General features: G+C 40.8%; 1 protein-coding gene across 1 annotated transcript in view; it reads left to right on the top strand.

Moving 5' to 3' along the window:
* Positions 1–1,136: 1,136 nt before the first annotated feature.
* LOC132109666 (transmembrane protein 236) overlaps positions 1,137–16,224 on the top strand; it is a 236,260-nt gene continuing 221,172 nt past the window's right edge. The window contains exons 1-2 of the mRNA XM_059515934.1: positions 1,137–1,444; positions 1,887–1,959. Coding sequence (XP_059371917.1) covers positions 1,170–1,444; positions 1,887–1,959 — 348 coding nt within the window. The 5' untranslated portion in view covers positions 1,137–1,169. The remainder of the gene's footprint in view (positions 1,445–1,886; positions 1,960–16,224) is intronic.

Below are 16,224 nucleotides of genomic sequence, written 5' to 3'. Positions count from 1 at the left end.
AGGTCCTTTTAGCAAGTAGCGCTCCAAGATGATTTCCTTGATATTTTAATGATGTCTTCGTTAATGTAATTTTTTATATATTCAGGCAATTTAGAATATATCTGGAGACATGAATATACTGAAAAGGAAAATGGAAGTTAAAGTATAGTTCAGGAGAGAACATTTAATTATTTGCATGTCCCCAGCTTAATTATTTAAAGTTATTATTATTATTATTATTATTATTATTATTATGAATATAATGTAATGTATTGGCCATAAAAAAAAAAAAGGTTGTCCTTGTTTAAGAATTTATTTTGGAATGGCCTGAAAGAGTCTGAGATTTCCCAGCCTTAAATTTTGTCCCAGTCCACCCCTGTTTGAGAAGGTGATTAGTTACACCTGAATGAGTTTACAAATAATTTTTTAGGAGGGGAGATTATCATTTTTCCAACTAAGTTAATTATTTTATTTTTTTCTGACATCTTGGTGTTATACTGATGGTGTACTGAGTTGCAGTTGGATTAAACAAAAACAGTGTTCGTCTTCATTTCAGGCTACAAAGCAACAGAATTAGATCATTTTAAAGGGGGGGATTCTATTCTATACCCACTGTACCTAGTGACCTGACTATCATAGAGACTTGGGTGGGATTTGGGTTAGTTGGTGGCAACCTAGCAGCCACCCACAATATCCTAGAAACCACTTAGACAAGACCCTGGGTAAAACTATTTAGTTATGCACTAAAACCCTTCCCTTCAGCAACTGTGTTGCAGTGCCCTAACAACCACCCAAAACACCAATCAGTGTCCACTCATAATACATTGTGTGGGTGATGCAAATTAATTATCGTATTGATTATAAATTAATGTTTGCCATTTAAAAGATGTGCTTAATATATAGCTTCTGTATGGTTTCAGTGTAGTTTGTGCATAAATGTGTTCTGGTAGATGGTTTGTTGACTGATTTCTGCATGCAATGTTTTCAAGTCCTGGCTACACAATGGTGAATGCAGAGTAAGCAGTAGCCTCACCAGCTGCTCTCTGCACCAGTTTTGTGGATGGAACATACCAGTGTTTTGGCACAATTCACCCCCGCCCCTCCTTTTTAGGGACTGGAGGTCAACAACAACTCCCTTTCTCTCCATTTCTTTTGTTTCTTTCTTTCCCCCCCTGCATCCCTTCCACATCATGGGCTCAGGGAGCAGGATAAAGTTTGCTGTTTGTGAGGTGCTGCAGTTTGCTAGTTTTTGTGTTCCACTTTTTATCATAATGCAACGTTTTGCCCTTATTGTGGCTAGAGTAAAAAGTCAATTGGAACCAACTGGTGGAAATTCTACAACAGCATATTGGCTAATTGTGGCTTCATCTGTGGCCTATGTAACATCGGTGGCAATGCTGATTTGGCTACCTTTGAAGTATATGGTGTTCATGAAGAAGGCGGCACTGGTTGCTCGTAAGAAATGGTAAGAGAAAAAAAAGGAGTGATTTTTTTTTCTTCTGGATTTCATTAATTATACAAATAGCTTCATAGAAAGCCGTGAAAAAAAAAAGTTTTAGCTTAACTATGTCTCTTTTAGATATGTTGCTATGGTAAAATCACATTTAGAGACACATAATGTTGTTGTATTATTTTAAGAATCTTAAGAATTTAAGAGTAATTTGTTTATTATGATACTATGTATTGGTACTGATTTGGTATTGATTTAACATCATATTCAGTTACTAAAAAATGTTTAAGAAAATATTACTTAATTTTAATAATTAGCAGATGTTTTGGTCTTTTTGAACAGAAGCAGGCAAAATAAATAAATAAAATAATCTTTATTTTACTTATAAATGCACTGAGGTTAATTGTTATTTGATCAAATCTCACTATGACAATTACAGAACTTTTTCACTTTTCAGGAGACCGGTTGCTTTGGCCTTTGTACTTCTCTCAACACTGCCCTGTTTTGCTTTCCTCATAGCCAGCTCTGAGGTAAATATTTATTTGACTATTCACAGATAACAGACTGAAAGAGATTGAAATGTTATGTAACAATATAGAATGCTGTTTCTTAATTTGGTTTCATAAAAGTTTCATTACCTTATTCATAATTTAAATATGCTAATATGTTTATATGAAATTATAAAAAGTGATAGAAAAGACTTACATTGAAAATTCAGATTTGCCACCACAGGAATACATTCCATTTTAAATTATATTGAAATAGAAAAGTGTTATTAATTGAAAAAATACAAATAAAAAATGCTAATTTTACATGCGTCTCGATTTAGTCCAAGAACACATGGGATTATAGTGACCTAGTAAGGAAGATATAAGGTGTCTTTGATTGCTTCGATGTACTACAGTAATAATCAGTTGCTCTTCTTGTTTTGGTCTACACGATTTTGGGTCTTATGCCTTTCTTTCACTTCCTTAGGATATTTAATATTCTAATGTGTGTGTGTGTGTGTGTGTGTGGTTGGGGGTTGGGGAGGGGTGCATTACATATGCATAGCATGATTCAGTAAATAAAATCATAAATTCAACTAGACATTAAAACTTCCATGTTTTTAGTATTTTGCCTCATGCACATCATGCATATAAGAAATATTCAAAATGTTAAAATAGCACACCAAATAACTTTCTGCTGACATGTGAGCATTCAGATGTAGCACTGGACATTTTAGAACGGCGATACTGTACAAGCAATAGTATACAAGCATTCCAGGGCGACGCAAGTGAAGGAACCACAATTTTTAGAACTCCACTGCTGAGCATTCATCTGGTGAATATCCACTCTCTAAAAAAAAAAAATCAGATGAACTACAACTCCTCACCTGCACAAACAAGCACTTTTTAAACTCTGCTGCACTTTGCTTCACGGAAACCTGGTTGAGCAGAGTCATTCGTGACAGCACATTACATCTAATGGGCTTCCAACTGTTCTGAGTGGACCAAGTCACTAAATCGTCTAGGAAAACGAGAGGTGATAGATTATGTTTTTATATCAATGAAGGCTGGTGTAGAGACGTGACAGTTTTAAGGAATATGTACCATTCTTTATTATCTGTAAGCCTTTTTATTCACTGGGGGGTTTATTCTGGTGAGTGTGTACATTCCTCCTGATGCGCTGGAACTGTTGGCGGATCAAATCACACACACAGAGCAGTGTTATCCGGACTCTTTCATTATCATTCTCTGAAATTTTGAAAAAGCTAATATCACCCATGAACTGTGTAAATATAGACAGCATATCACATGCCCCACCAGAGATAGAAATATTCTGGATCATTGCTATACTCTTTTAACCGTCTGGGGTCCGAGAGTGTTTTGGGGCCCTGGAGAAGTTTTGACATGCCCTGACATTTGTGCTTTTTTTCATTTGCTTATAAACATATTAATGGCTAAAATCTAATAACACTGTAATTAGCACAAACTGGGCTACAATATATAAGTAGCATGTAGACTCACTGGCCACTTTATTAGGTACACCTTGCTAGTACCATGTTGGACCCCATTTTGCCTTCAGAACTGCCTTAATTCTTTGTGGCATAGATTCAACAAGGTGTTGGAAACATTCCTCAGAGATTTTGGTCCATATTGACATGATAGCATCATGCAGTTGTAAAGAAAACAGGTCAATTTAGCTCAAAGGGATTCATTTAAGATTTGAAAGGGAATTTAGACAGAATCACTGTTTTATGGCTGATCACTGAGTCGGCCAGTGATTCATTGAGCGAGCCGTATAGCATCAACTCTGCAATCGGTATTAATATCCAAAGTATAGTGAAAACACTATTAATTAGCACAGTAACAAGATCGTAAGTTTAAGACATTAACTTTTAAGCACAAAACACAAGATACTTCTCTTTTTAATATATCAATAAGGCTTTATTAGATAAATCTAAGACATATACACTAAATTAACATATAAGCACACACACTCACACATTCACACAAGTTGCAGGAAGAGAGAAATTTAGGAAAGAATGAGTTTAAGAGAATGAAAATGTGAAATGCCAAGTTTACAGCAATACGTGAAATTGCATAGACACAAATAACCATCAATCACTTAATTAACCCTCGCTTTGAGTTCCTCAGTGAGGTTAAAATTATATAAGACACACCAGTGCAGCTCAGAAGTTCAGTAGTTGTTGAAGTGGCGTCTTGGGAAGCCCGAAAATGCGGAGTTGTGGGCTGGCTGTAGTTTCAGACGGGCACTCGAGGTCAGACTTGAGACACAGTGTTTGGCAAAACTTAACTCAGAACACAAAACTCTTAATGGAAAAGCAAAGAAACTAAAGTAAAAGAATAGAAAGTAAAGCTTGATGAGACTAGGTGGTGTTTCTTCTCATCGTGGATAAGTAGCAGCAGGCGTGCAGCACTCAAAGAACACAAAAAGCATAGCTAAAAGTGATGACTAAAAGCAAAAGCTAAGAGCAAAATTTGATGGTGCCCTCAAGATGCTGGACACCTCAAATGTTGTCTTGACCAATTAGATATTGTCTTTGCATGGGGTGTTGTGATGTTTGTCCTGCCCATTCATAAATCATATGTTATCTTATCAATCATGTGGTCTAAATTTTCCCACTCTTGCAGGGTATAATTTTGGACATGATTCCTATAACAAGAATATGATACATTTGACAAATAATTGGTGGTCAGAAACGTCGAGCAAGAAGATTCAAACACACAAATACTAAACATGAAAATTATTCATTAAGCTATTCAATAATTTATAATTGTTATAATTGTTAATAAATGTGTGGGTTACATATATGATATGGAGTTAAGCAATGGACTGATATTTGTTCATAAGTCTTTTTGAGTTCATTTTGATGCATCTACATCTGTAAAAGACAGTTTCAGTGCCATTCTTTGACATAAGGACGTTCTATGGAGAACAGAGTTTAAAATGTCCCCTTAGGAATTTCAGTCTGGTTCTTTTCTTCTAGATGTGGGGAAGTCAATCCTAAGAGCTTGTGATCGTGATTTCTATCATGGATTTGCATGTGATGGTCATGCTGTGCATCTCTTGGACCATCAATCTTGATTACTTGCTCCAAATTTGAAAATCTCTATTTTCCAAATTGGATGTTCTTGTGTTCTAATCTTGAAAGCTGCTCAAGCTGCTAGTTAGTGGACTTGCTACTGAGTTGTGGTGCTAGGAATTTATTTACAACATCATGTTGTCTTGAGACTTTCTGTGGAATTCGGCTCCTCGTGTTTCAACCATGCTCCCGATCTAATCATTAATTTGTCTTGTTCGGTTCAGATACCCTACAGAGTTGCTGCAGATTTGTTGGCTGCACATCCATAATGCCAATCTCCCATTCCACCACATCCCGAAGCTGCTCTATTGGATTGAGATTTGCTGACTGTGTAGGCCATTTGAGGAAACTGAACTCATTGTCATGTTCAGGAAGCCAGTCTGAGATTATTCGAGCTTTGTGACATGGTTTATATCCTGCTAGAAGTAGCCATCAGAAGATGGCTACACTTTAGTGATAAAGAGATGGAAATGGTTAGCAACAATACTCAGGTAGGCTGTGGCATTTAAATGATGCTCAATTGGTACTAAGGGGATCAAAGTGTACCAAGAAAATATCCCCCACACCATTAAAACACTACCACCAGCCTGAACCGTTAAGACAAGGCTGGATGGATCCATGCTTTCAATGTTCTTTACACCAAATTCTGACCCTACTGTGATATTTACAGCTTACTTGATACATTTACACCTCAGACAATCGCAAAACTTCGAATATTTACACCAGAGCAGATATTCATGAACAAAAGCTTAGTTACATTCATAAACACAAGCATGCTTTGTATGCAGGCCTATACAATTCAAAGCAAGTCATTTTCTGAGGTGAATTATGTGAGTGGCAAAATTAAACTATACTGAAAAGCTAGTTTAAGAAAAAAAAAAAAAAAAACTTGTGCATTGTTCAAATTCACGACCCTTTCGTTATTTTCGGGACTAACTGCTCCATGTAGTTCTGAGAGCATGAGGTGCATATTTGGATTTTTTCAGATACATAAAGGTAAGTGCACAAAGGTCTCTCTCACACTCTCTCTCTCTCTCTCTCTCTCTCTCTCACACACACACACACACACACACACACACACACACACTAACAATTTGCTGTTATACTCCATATAACTCCATATACAAGCCAAAAACTAAGCCTTTTTTTGCACAGGCCTATCTAAATGGTTAATGGTCCCACCTAGTGATCAACTGTAAAAAATAACAAATGTTACCTCTTCCCAACAGGGAAAACCACCAACAATCAAAAATCTCACACACACACACACAAACACTATAATTTGCTGTTATACTCCATATAACTCCATATACAAGCCAGAAACTAAGCCTTTTTTTGCACAGGCATATCTAAAGGGTTTATGGTCTCACCTAGTGATCAACTGTAAAAATAACAAATGTTACCTCTTCCCAAAGGGGAAAACCACAAACAATCAAGAATGCATGATTATATGGTGTCATGGCTTTGCAATCAAAAAATGTCAGTATAAAGTCAATGGGGCAAAAACAGCCACCAACAACAAATGAGGGAGAAAAAATTAAAATCTAATGCTGCACAAAAACTAACAATGCATCAAAGCCAATCTTGTTACTAATCTTTGGCATGCCCAAGACTGTCATAAAAGGTAAAAAAAATATCCAGTCCACAATCACTTTTTAAATGGAAAATAATATGTAATTGTGTGTGTTTTTCCCCAAATCAGTGACATCATTTATGAACTTGGCAATTAAAGAGTTAAAATCTTGGATTTTTTTAAACATTTGGTAGATTTGATGTCCAGTTTAAAAAGCTAAAACGTGTTATGTAATTCATTTCTGTAATTCATTTTCCATATTTAATTATTGCCTATTTCTCAAGTGTTATGTAAATACAATATGCATGTCTATTTATTTATACAGCTGTATATAGAGAAAACAATGTACAAATCAGTACATAAATATGCTGTTCCTTGACACCAAAAGTCCACGTAAGAAGCATAACACGTACAGAGTCCATGTAGACCTATGATTCGCTCTTTTATTGTTCTGTTTTCTTTCAGGATCAAAAATACAACAAATGAAAGCATTTATCTGTATTTTTCCGACTGATGAGAACTATGCATATACATTCATAAATCAGTAAATTTTGCATTTTATTATGAGATATTTTATTCTAATGTGATCAGTGACTCAAGCACTGATGGACCAAAGAGCACGCATTTCGACATTTGCAGTAAAAACTTGAAATATTTAATCCCAATATATAGAAACATCTGTATATATACTCCATTAATAAAGGAGTCCAGACATTGGAAAAATATCAGTCCACATGCGTTTTATATTTAATATGAGGGAAACAGACATGCATGCATGCGTGACACAAAAAATCTTTAACTTTTAGGTAGCAAAATATTTTTTAGTAATTCTGTCAATTACACTAAGGTTATTGCATTGTCTGCTATATATTTACTTCTTATTTATTAAATACGGGCAATTGATTGATAAAAGATTGATCAAAATTAGGATACAATTTATACAAAAGAAATATCTTTTAAAAAGAGTTTTCTATAAAACAAAACTTAATGAAGTTGTCAAAATCATGTTTTACCAAAGAGGCGCCAGACCCTCTGCCATTCAGTGCTTATGCCTTGCGAGTGGATGATAGCCCTGAAGACGCCTAGCAATGATATACCTTTAGTTGTAGTATACCTTTACTTAAGTTATACCTTAAGAGTCTTCGTAGCGCGCTAAGAGACAGTGTTATCAGGAAACGCAGCCCAGGTATGATGCGTTTCATGCGTAATGGAGATTCCAAAGCGCTCTTCTTTGGTCAGAACCATGGAGAGCGATCGCGGATAGGTCTGTCCTATGCACCGAAACTTTTAACAATGCAACAAAATATTTAAAGAGCATCAAGCTATTAAAACAACATTATTATTTAACATTTTTAATTTAAGGCCCACCCACAATTGGTCTGGCCCATCCAAAACTGGAATCCTGGCGCCGTGTCTGGGCCACACTGAGCTGTGCGTAACGCCCACAGACGTGAAGTGAACAAGACCGAGGCTGTCCTGTACTGTCTGAAATGGTAAACTCTGTGGTGATGCATGTGCAAAACAGATTTAACTAATCATAAAGTTAATCAGGATACATAACACAGCCTACACTAACACCCCCCCCCCCCCCCCCCAAGAAAACCGTCCCCCCCTCTCACAATATAGTTCCCATGTCCCTGTGATTGCCAAAACATTTATAACAGAGATGTATTATGCAATATTTAAGTGTATGACTATGCCACTCCCGCTAACATATGAGTAAAACAATAAGTTTATCCCCCACACAGTAGTTTAAATAAATATACTGAAGTACAAAGTTCACAAAATATATTTAAATCACAAATGTAATTCTAAAATACCAGAAACCACTGATATAATTAATTCAACTAGACCAAGATCAGTGGTAAATCTGAGATAAGAGTCAGTACCAACCATTTATGAAATAGTTCTCTAAGTGAAAAAAAAAATATATATATAAGCCCGTTGTGACAAATACAATCAGACTTTAGATACAAACATCACAGCTAAGTAATAATCCAAATCTTGAGTACTTAGCCTGTTTGATTTGTCCGCTGCTTTTGACACGGTTAACCACCAGATCCTCCTATCAACCCTACTGGCAAAGGGCATCTCAGGGACCACACTTCAATGGTTTGAGGATTACCTATCAGATAGGTCCTTCAAAGTATCTTGGAGAGGTGAGGTTTCCAAGTCACAACATCTAACTACTGGGGTGCCTCAGGGCTCAGTTCTTGGACCACTTCTCTTCTCTGTCTACATGGCATCATTAGGTTCTGTCATTCAGAAACATGGCTTTTCATACCACTGCTATAATGATGACACTCAACTCTACCTCTCATTCCATCCTGATGATCCGACAGTAGCTATTCGCATCTCAGCTTGTCTAACAGACATTTCTTGCTGGATGATGGGACATCACTGTAACACCTCCTTTTCTTTTAAAGATGTTACACTGAGGGGGTTCAACAGAAATTTGAATAGAACTGAAAAGTAACACCACTTCATTAGACAAATATTATTTCTTTTCCTTTTTCTTTATTCCCACCAGTGTATATATTTAATTACCACCAAAATAAACAATAGAGCAGTCTTTGTCACTGTTCATATGCGTTATCAAATATAAATAAAACTTAGCGTTCAAGTCCAGTCTTTCGGTGAGATGAGATGATGATGATGATGATAATGAATCCACAAGATTATTTGAGTGCGACGCAATGTTATAATCCCTAATCCAGTGACTGAAGTGTCAGTGTAGAGTCAATGTGTGCCGTTGAAGGCCACGCTTCGTAGCCTCGCTACGCTATGGATGGTAATCCACAACTTCAAAACTATGCTTACACACAAACTGTGATGAATAATGAGAGGATGCAAGATGCAAGTTAACAGGTTTAATAATGATAATGAAAGTCAGAGTGAAGACACAGGCCGGGGACAAACAATCAGGTGGTGATGGTGAAGCAGGGACGAGATGGCGATCCAGTGGTGGTGCGGTGAAGAGCGTGAATAGAAACCCAGGAACCGTGGAACATCCAGACGACACGAGGAACTGATGAAATCCAAACGACACGAAGAGCTGACGAAATCCAACGGAGAACTGGGCTTGACGAGACACAAGAACAGGACGCACACCAGGGAACAACCACAACGATCTGACAATGAGAGAGGCAATTGACTGATATATATATATATATGGAGGTGAAATCAACGACAGCTGGTGACACTAATCAACACAACGAGTTACCACACCCACACAATTACACTCACACAGACAGCCGATTCATGAACTGTGACAGTACCCCTCCCCTTAGGAACGCCTCCTGGCGTTCCCAGACAACTTTACCTGTCGATTGTAATCATCGATAAGGGAGTGATTCAGAATGTCCCTAGCAGGAACCCAACTTCTCTCCTCCGGACCGTAACCCTCCCAGTCCACCAAGTACTGAAATCCGCGTCCCCTCCGTCTCGAGTCCAGAATGCGGTTTACCAAATTTGTGGGTTCCCCATCTATGAGTCGCGGTGGGGGGGAAACCGGGGCATGCGGATTAATGGGAGAATAAAACACGGGCTTGATTTTAGACACATGGACGCCGGAGGTAGTTTGAGTCGGACTGCCACCGGACTAATAATTTTGGTGACAGGAAACGGGCCAATGAATTTGGGAGCTAATTTGTTAGACACGGAGCGGAGAGGAATATTCTTAGTAGAAAGCCACACTTTTTGACCCACGACGTAAACGGGAGGCTTTGACCGGTGGCGATCGGCCTTGGCCTTCATGCGCCCCCCTGCTTGGAGTAGAGTCTCACGGGCTCTAGTCCAAGTACGGCGGCACCTCTGGATGAATGCGTGAGCGGAGGGGACCGCGACTTCAGATTCCAGGCTCGGGAAAAATTGGTGGCTGGTAACCTAAACTACACTTGAATGGCAAGAGGCCCGTGGATGACACTGGCAATGAATTTTGGGCGTACTCCACCATAGAAAGCTGTTGGCTCCAGGATGAAGGATTCTTGGCAACCAGACAACCGGTTCCCCTTGGGGCTGGCAGGCTGAGTAGAGGTGGAAAGCAGCTGCTCGAAGCCGGGCCAATCCCTTCCAAGCAGTACGGCCACTGGCAGGTCCTTCACCAGGCCTATCTCCACTGGCCAGGTGCCTTGGGGGGGACGAAATTACCATCTCACGGGCCGGTACTTGGCGAGTGTCTCCGTGCACACAGGTAATCGGTAGGAAGATTCTCCGGCCGCTTCGAGGGGCACACAGCCGTGACTGGATGAGGGTGACTGCACTGCCTGAGTCCAACAGGGCCCGGAACCGTCTTCCATCCACCTTCACCTCTGCTTCGGGAGCTCCCGCCGGTACTCGCTGGTGGACGATGCAGCCTGCCAGCCAGGCTCGCGGAGGCGATGGTGGATCTGCGCTTGGCATGGGCTCATCTCGCAGTGGGGGAACCGTCGGCTTGCTGACTGGTCGTGCAGTGCCTTCGAGCGGGCGTCACTCCTGGACCACCCTCCGGGGGAATGGCGGCAGCCGGTCCCCTGCCCCGCTGTGATGGACAGCATCCGCCAGCTTGATCGCCTCCACTAGTTCCCGGACGTTACTTGGGTTCCTCATGCCGACGGTCTGTCGGTGGGCGCGAGGTAGTGCGCGCAGGAGGCGATCGACTACCACTCGTTCCGCTACCTGTGTTGGGGTGGGGTCTCCCTCCAGCAACCAGTGCTGGGCAATGCGGCTGAGTTCGGCCGCCTGGGCACGGGTTGGCACCCGGGGCTTGTACTCCCATTCGTGGAACTGCTGGGCGGCGCACACAGGGGAGAGGCCAAGCCTCGCCAGGATCTCTCGCTTAACTTCGGCATAATCGTCGGCGGTCATTAAGGGGAGCGAGAAGTAAGCCCTCTGTGCTTCACCGGTGAGGAGGGGTGCCAGCGCACTTGCCCATTCGTCCTCGGGCCATCCCTCACGGTGGGCGGTGTTTTCGAAGACCTGAAGGAAGGCCTCCACATCGTCATCGGCTGTCATCTTGGGTAACAGGCGGTTGGCTTGTGCCCGAGGCTCAGGTAGCGGAACGCGCTGGGCTGCGGCGGCCCGGACGGCGGCGAGTTCATTCTCCGTCCTGCCCAGGCGAGTGGCGAGGTGTTCCACTATTTGCTGCTGGCGGATGCTCATTTCAGCGAGGCGTTGTAAGACGTCCTCCATCGCGGGGACGCGCGCCGCCTTCTGTGTTGCTGGTGACACAAACAGGGAAAAAGGGGGAAAAAATTAGGAGTTGGGGCGGTGATCTTGTCTGTGATTCTTCACTGTTCTGCCCACATTCTCCACCACTGTCACAGGAGGAGCACACGACAGACACAGTGGGCGTGGCGTCAGGCCTCGGAGAGGCTTTTATTAACAGAAATCAAATGAAACAGGGGATAAAGGTGGCCAAAGGGTAAGAGTGTCCAAAATAAACAGGGAAACTGGTGTCCTCGTCGTGCTGCGGGGTTCGTGTGGGTCGGGCAGTGTTCATGGAGGAAGGGTCCAGGTAAGGGGCGGAGTCCGGAGGCCGCACGCCCTCCCCTCTTCGGTCCGGGGCGCGAGGGGCGGCAGCTTCCTCTAGCGGCCGCATCTCTCTCATTGGCCGCGGCGCTGGCAGGGGATGGATGGCCCGGCATCCTGGCCCGACGGCCATGTAAACGGGTGCGGTTCCCATCCGGATCGCGGGTCCGGAAGCTCACGTCTCTGGTGGCACGGGAGTCCCTCAACGCACCCTTCCTGGACCCACGAGGACACCAGTGTGCATGCACGGGGAAGAGACCGGCGTTGCATTCAGTTCGAGACCGTCTTTTGAGTGCAGCGTGTGCTGCTTAAGAGCGTGCAGGCTGACGGGGAGCAGCTGTGACCGATCAGCCGGTGACGAGGATGTGCAGGTGCTCTCTGTTGGTTGCCAGGGCGACGCTGATTACTCGGGGAGCGCCCGTCACAATACATATATATATACAGTAGGTTGACAGCCTATTTGGGCATTGGTGCTGCGGCATTAACTGAATTCAGTCGCGTGTTAAAATAATTCGCTTAACTACCGCCAGGTGGCACAAAGGGACAAATTTTGAACTGACTGTAATAATAAAATGAGGGTTTGTAAACGAAGATGAAAGGACAGGTAAAGCATCAATAGCATTATATTTTAACATTTTAACATCCTTAAAAACCATTATAAAATTTAAAGTAAGAGTTCATTTAAAAAACGTGGGATAGTTTTAGGCTGCAGTAAAAATGTAAAAGAAAGACTTTTACACAAAGCCTTACTGCATGCTATTGTCATTAAACAGTCATTGTTAACACAGTTCATTTAGACTATTTAACATGCACTGTGACATTTTATCCTTTTTTTACTTATGAACTCCTTGAGAATTTAAAGTTATTTAAATAGTATTTAAATTCAAGTTTAAAAATAGGTTTTAACTGCTAAATACCAACAACCATACTGCATGTGAATAAATAAAATGCATACTTTTCATAACATTTCATTATTCATAAAATGCATAACGTGTCTGGTGTTTGGATTTGTACTTCAATATAATGAGCTCTAAGTTTAATAGACTGGTTCTCTCTCTCTCTCTCTCTCTCTCTCTCTATTTAACAGCATTAGCTCAATGAAATACGTCTTCCTTCAGGCAGGGCCGGCTCTAGGTTATTTGGTGCCCAAGGCAAGAGAGAATTTTGCGCCCCGTCCAGCAGATGGCACCCCAGGCGGCCGCCTGTGTCACCTGTCGGCAAAGCCGGCCCTGCCTTCAGGTAGAATGAATGTTTTCCTGCTTGCTAAATGTTGGTCTCATGATCAATAAGTTGTATTCGCCTCAATCTGATTTAGTAAAGTCAAACCACAGACAGTGAAGCCTCGAGACCCGCGCGCTGTGAGGCGGGAACAGAGGATTCCGCTTGGTCTGAAAGCCTTCCTCAAACGTCCACTATTACAAATAACAATGATTTTCATAAAATAATTATTAATTATTAATTGATGATTTGTTATTATCATTATGGTCTTGTGAAAAAAAAAAAAAAAAAAAAAAATATATATATATATATATATATATATATATATATATACGGATAAAAAGCTAAATGTTTTCATTTCATTTTCATTTTGGTTCATTCTTGGTTTAAAAAAAAATCTTCAGGTTCCATATGCAGAGCGAAATGGGAACGGTCCAGCATTTAGCAATAATTATTATTAACTCCTGTTTTTATTCTTGATTTTTTCAAACTACTAACACTTTACATTTTTGAATTATGCCTTATGTGTGTCCAAAAATTGAGTATTTTCTGTTTCAGCTGTTTGTTCGCGCTGGTGTCTCGTGCACACAGGGCCAGCACGTGCCTATAGGCGAACTAGGCAGCCGCCAGGGCGGCAAGAAAGAGAGAATGCGAGAGAGCGAGAGAGAGAGAGAGAGAGAGAGAGAGAAAATTATTAATTTATTTGTTTGTTTTACATTAGGTTACAGTTATCGCACTTATATCAAAAGCATTTTTTACCCACTCCATTAGTATATATTTAAATTCACTTTTAATTTAGAATAAAAATTCCCACCCGGCCGCGCTCTATTAGTATATGCGTGCAAAATACTTTAATGTATATTCAAAAATGTCAAAATGAATAAAATTAGGCTATCTGGTCATGAGTAAAAAAAGACGACCGCTTTTAAATGAGAAACAATGAGGCTCCTTTTTGAAATTCATCGCCTCCGTTCTGTGAAAGAGCGCTTTTCACTGCTTCGAGACCATGGGCGCGTATTTGGATTTTAAAATGACATCGCATTTCTCAAAGAAAAGGAGAATACGATAGTTCTTCAGGATTGCTTAAGACACTTCAGGATTGCTTGAGACTGGAAAAGGCCCTGACTCATGGAGACTCGCGGGACGTTGATGGGCATGAATTGTTCGAAGAGCTGACTTTGGGCAGACGCCTGGTTGCTGGAGCCTGGTTGCTAAACCACTGGATGCGCTTAAATTCATCTGTGAAAAATGGATGGAATAAATTTTTCCAAATGTTTTTGTAGCATTGAAAGTGCTTCTCACTGTCACTGTGATCTCTGGAGAACGCGGTTTCTCAAAGCTTAAACTGATTAAAAATTATCTTCGACGTACAAGTTAAACTCGAGGACGCAATCAAAGCGTTTGTCGCTGCGAAAGCCCTACCCGGCTTGTTGTGTGAATGTGTGTTTGTGTGTATCAGTCAAGAAAAAATCAAAACCTCCAGTACTTATGAGCTAAAAAGTTGTGTGCATATGTTTAGTTTTATTCTATAATAATATGAGCAGCGAGAATATAATGAATACAAAGAGTAGTGCTGCTGAGTGCAGGCATGTTTCAGCCCAGTAACACACCGTTCCTCAGAGCCAAAACACAGACCGAATTCTGTTCAGCTGGAGGGGGTTGGGTTTTGGGTAGTTATTCATGGCTTGTGGGGGTCGAGATAAAGGTGTGAATTGCTCTTTCATATGGACAGTGTCTTATGAGGCTTTCAACGTTGCTGAACCGGTTTATATAGGACTGTTGTTTTGGTTACTGTCCCCAAGTAAGATTTTTCTAGTTCTAGTCGTTCATTTGTTATATTCAACTAATCAGAGGTTTATATAAAATTTACATAATCAAATCTTTATATATTCCGCGCTCAAGCACATCCATTAAGTTTGCCACAAAGTGACGTGACATTCAGCCAAGTATGGTGACCCATACTCAGAATTTGTGCTCTGCATTTAACCCATCCGAAGTGCACACACACAGAGCAGTGAACACACACACACACTGTGAGCACACACCCGGAGCAGTGGGCAGCCATTTATGCTGCAGCACCCGGGGAGCAGTTGGGGGTTCGATGCCTTGCTCAAGGGCACCTAAGTCGTGGTATTGAAGGTGGAGAGTGAACTGTACATGCACTCCCCCCAACCTCAATTCCTGCCAGCCCGGGACTCGAACTCACAACCTTTCGATTGGGAGTCCGACTCTCTAACCATTAGGCCAAGACTTTAAAAGTACATGAAGTAGCCTAATAATTGTGAAAAATGAGACATTTTAATTATTTATTAATAAACAAATGTTTTCTTGTCTGCTGCAAGATGAAATTCACAGTGCTGGCTCTCTCCGACAGAGAAATGCAACATTCACAGATTGTTGAATGTTGAATATTAATGCGCCCTGTCATTAATGCGAATTAATAATTTTTGCACAAATACTTGCATATGAATATTAATATGAATATGAATAATAATTAATTATTTTTACATGCAATTATCCAAAATGAAACCAAACAAGATTTGTAATGAAGATAAAATAAATAAGAATAAAAGCTGCACATCTACCATCTAATGTGCAGTGCAAATCTTGCACATATTTTACACACCTGCATTTAAATGCAGCTGCATTTTTTTTTTTCATTAAATAATATGAAAGCAAGTAGGGCTGGGTGATAAATCGATTTTATCAATTAACTCGAATTTGTAATTTACATCGGTTTGTTTGAATGAAAATCGGTTTTCTTTTTAACATCCACCGACATACCACTCAGGCTCCCGTAGTTCAGAGTGGCTCAACCCTCCCCCGCGAGTCTGACAGAGACACGCCGCCGAGCAAAGGATGAGCTGAGCGGTGTGATTCTGACTGGAGCCTGTGATATAACTGCAT

The sequence above is a fragment of the Carassius carassius genome, chromosome 2, assembly GCF_963082965.1.
Source record: "Carassius carassius chromosome 2, fCarCar2.1, whole genome shotgun sequence".
Classification (NCBI taxonomy): Eukaryota; Metazoa; Chordata; class Actinopteri; order Cypriniformes; family Cyprinidae; genus Carassius; species Carassius carassius.
This window is presented reverse-complemented; position numbering and strand designations above follow the sequence as displayed.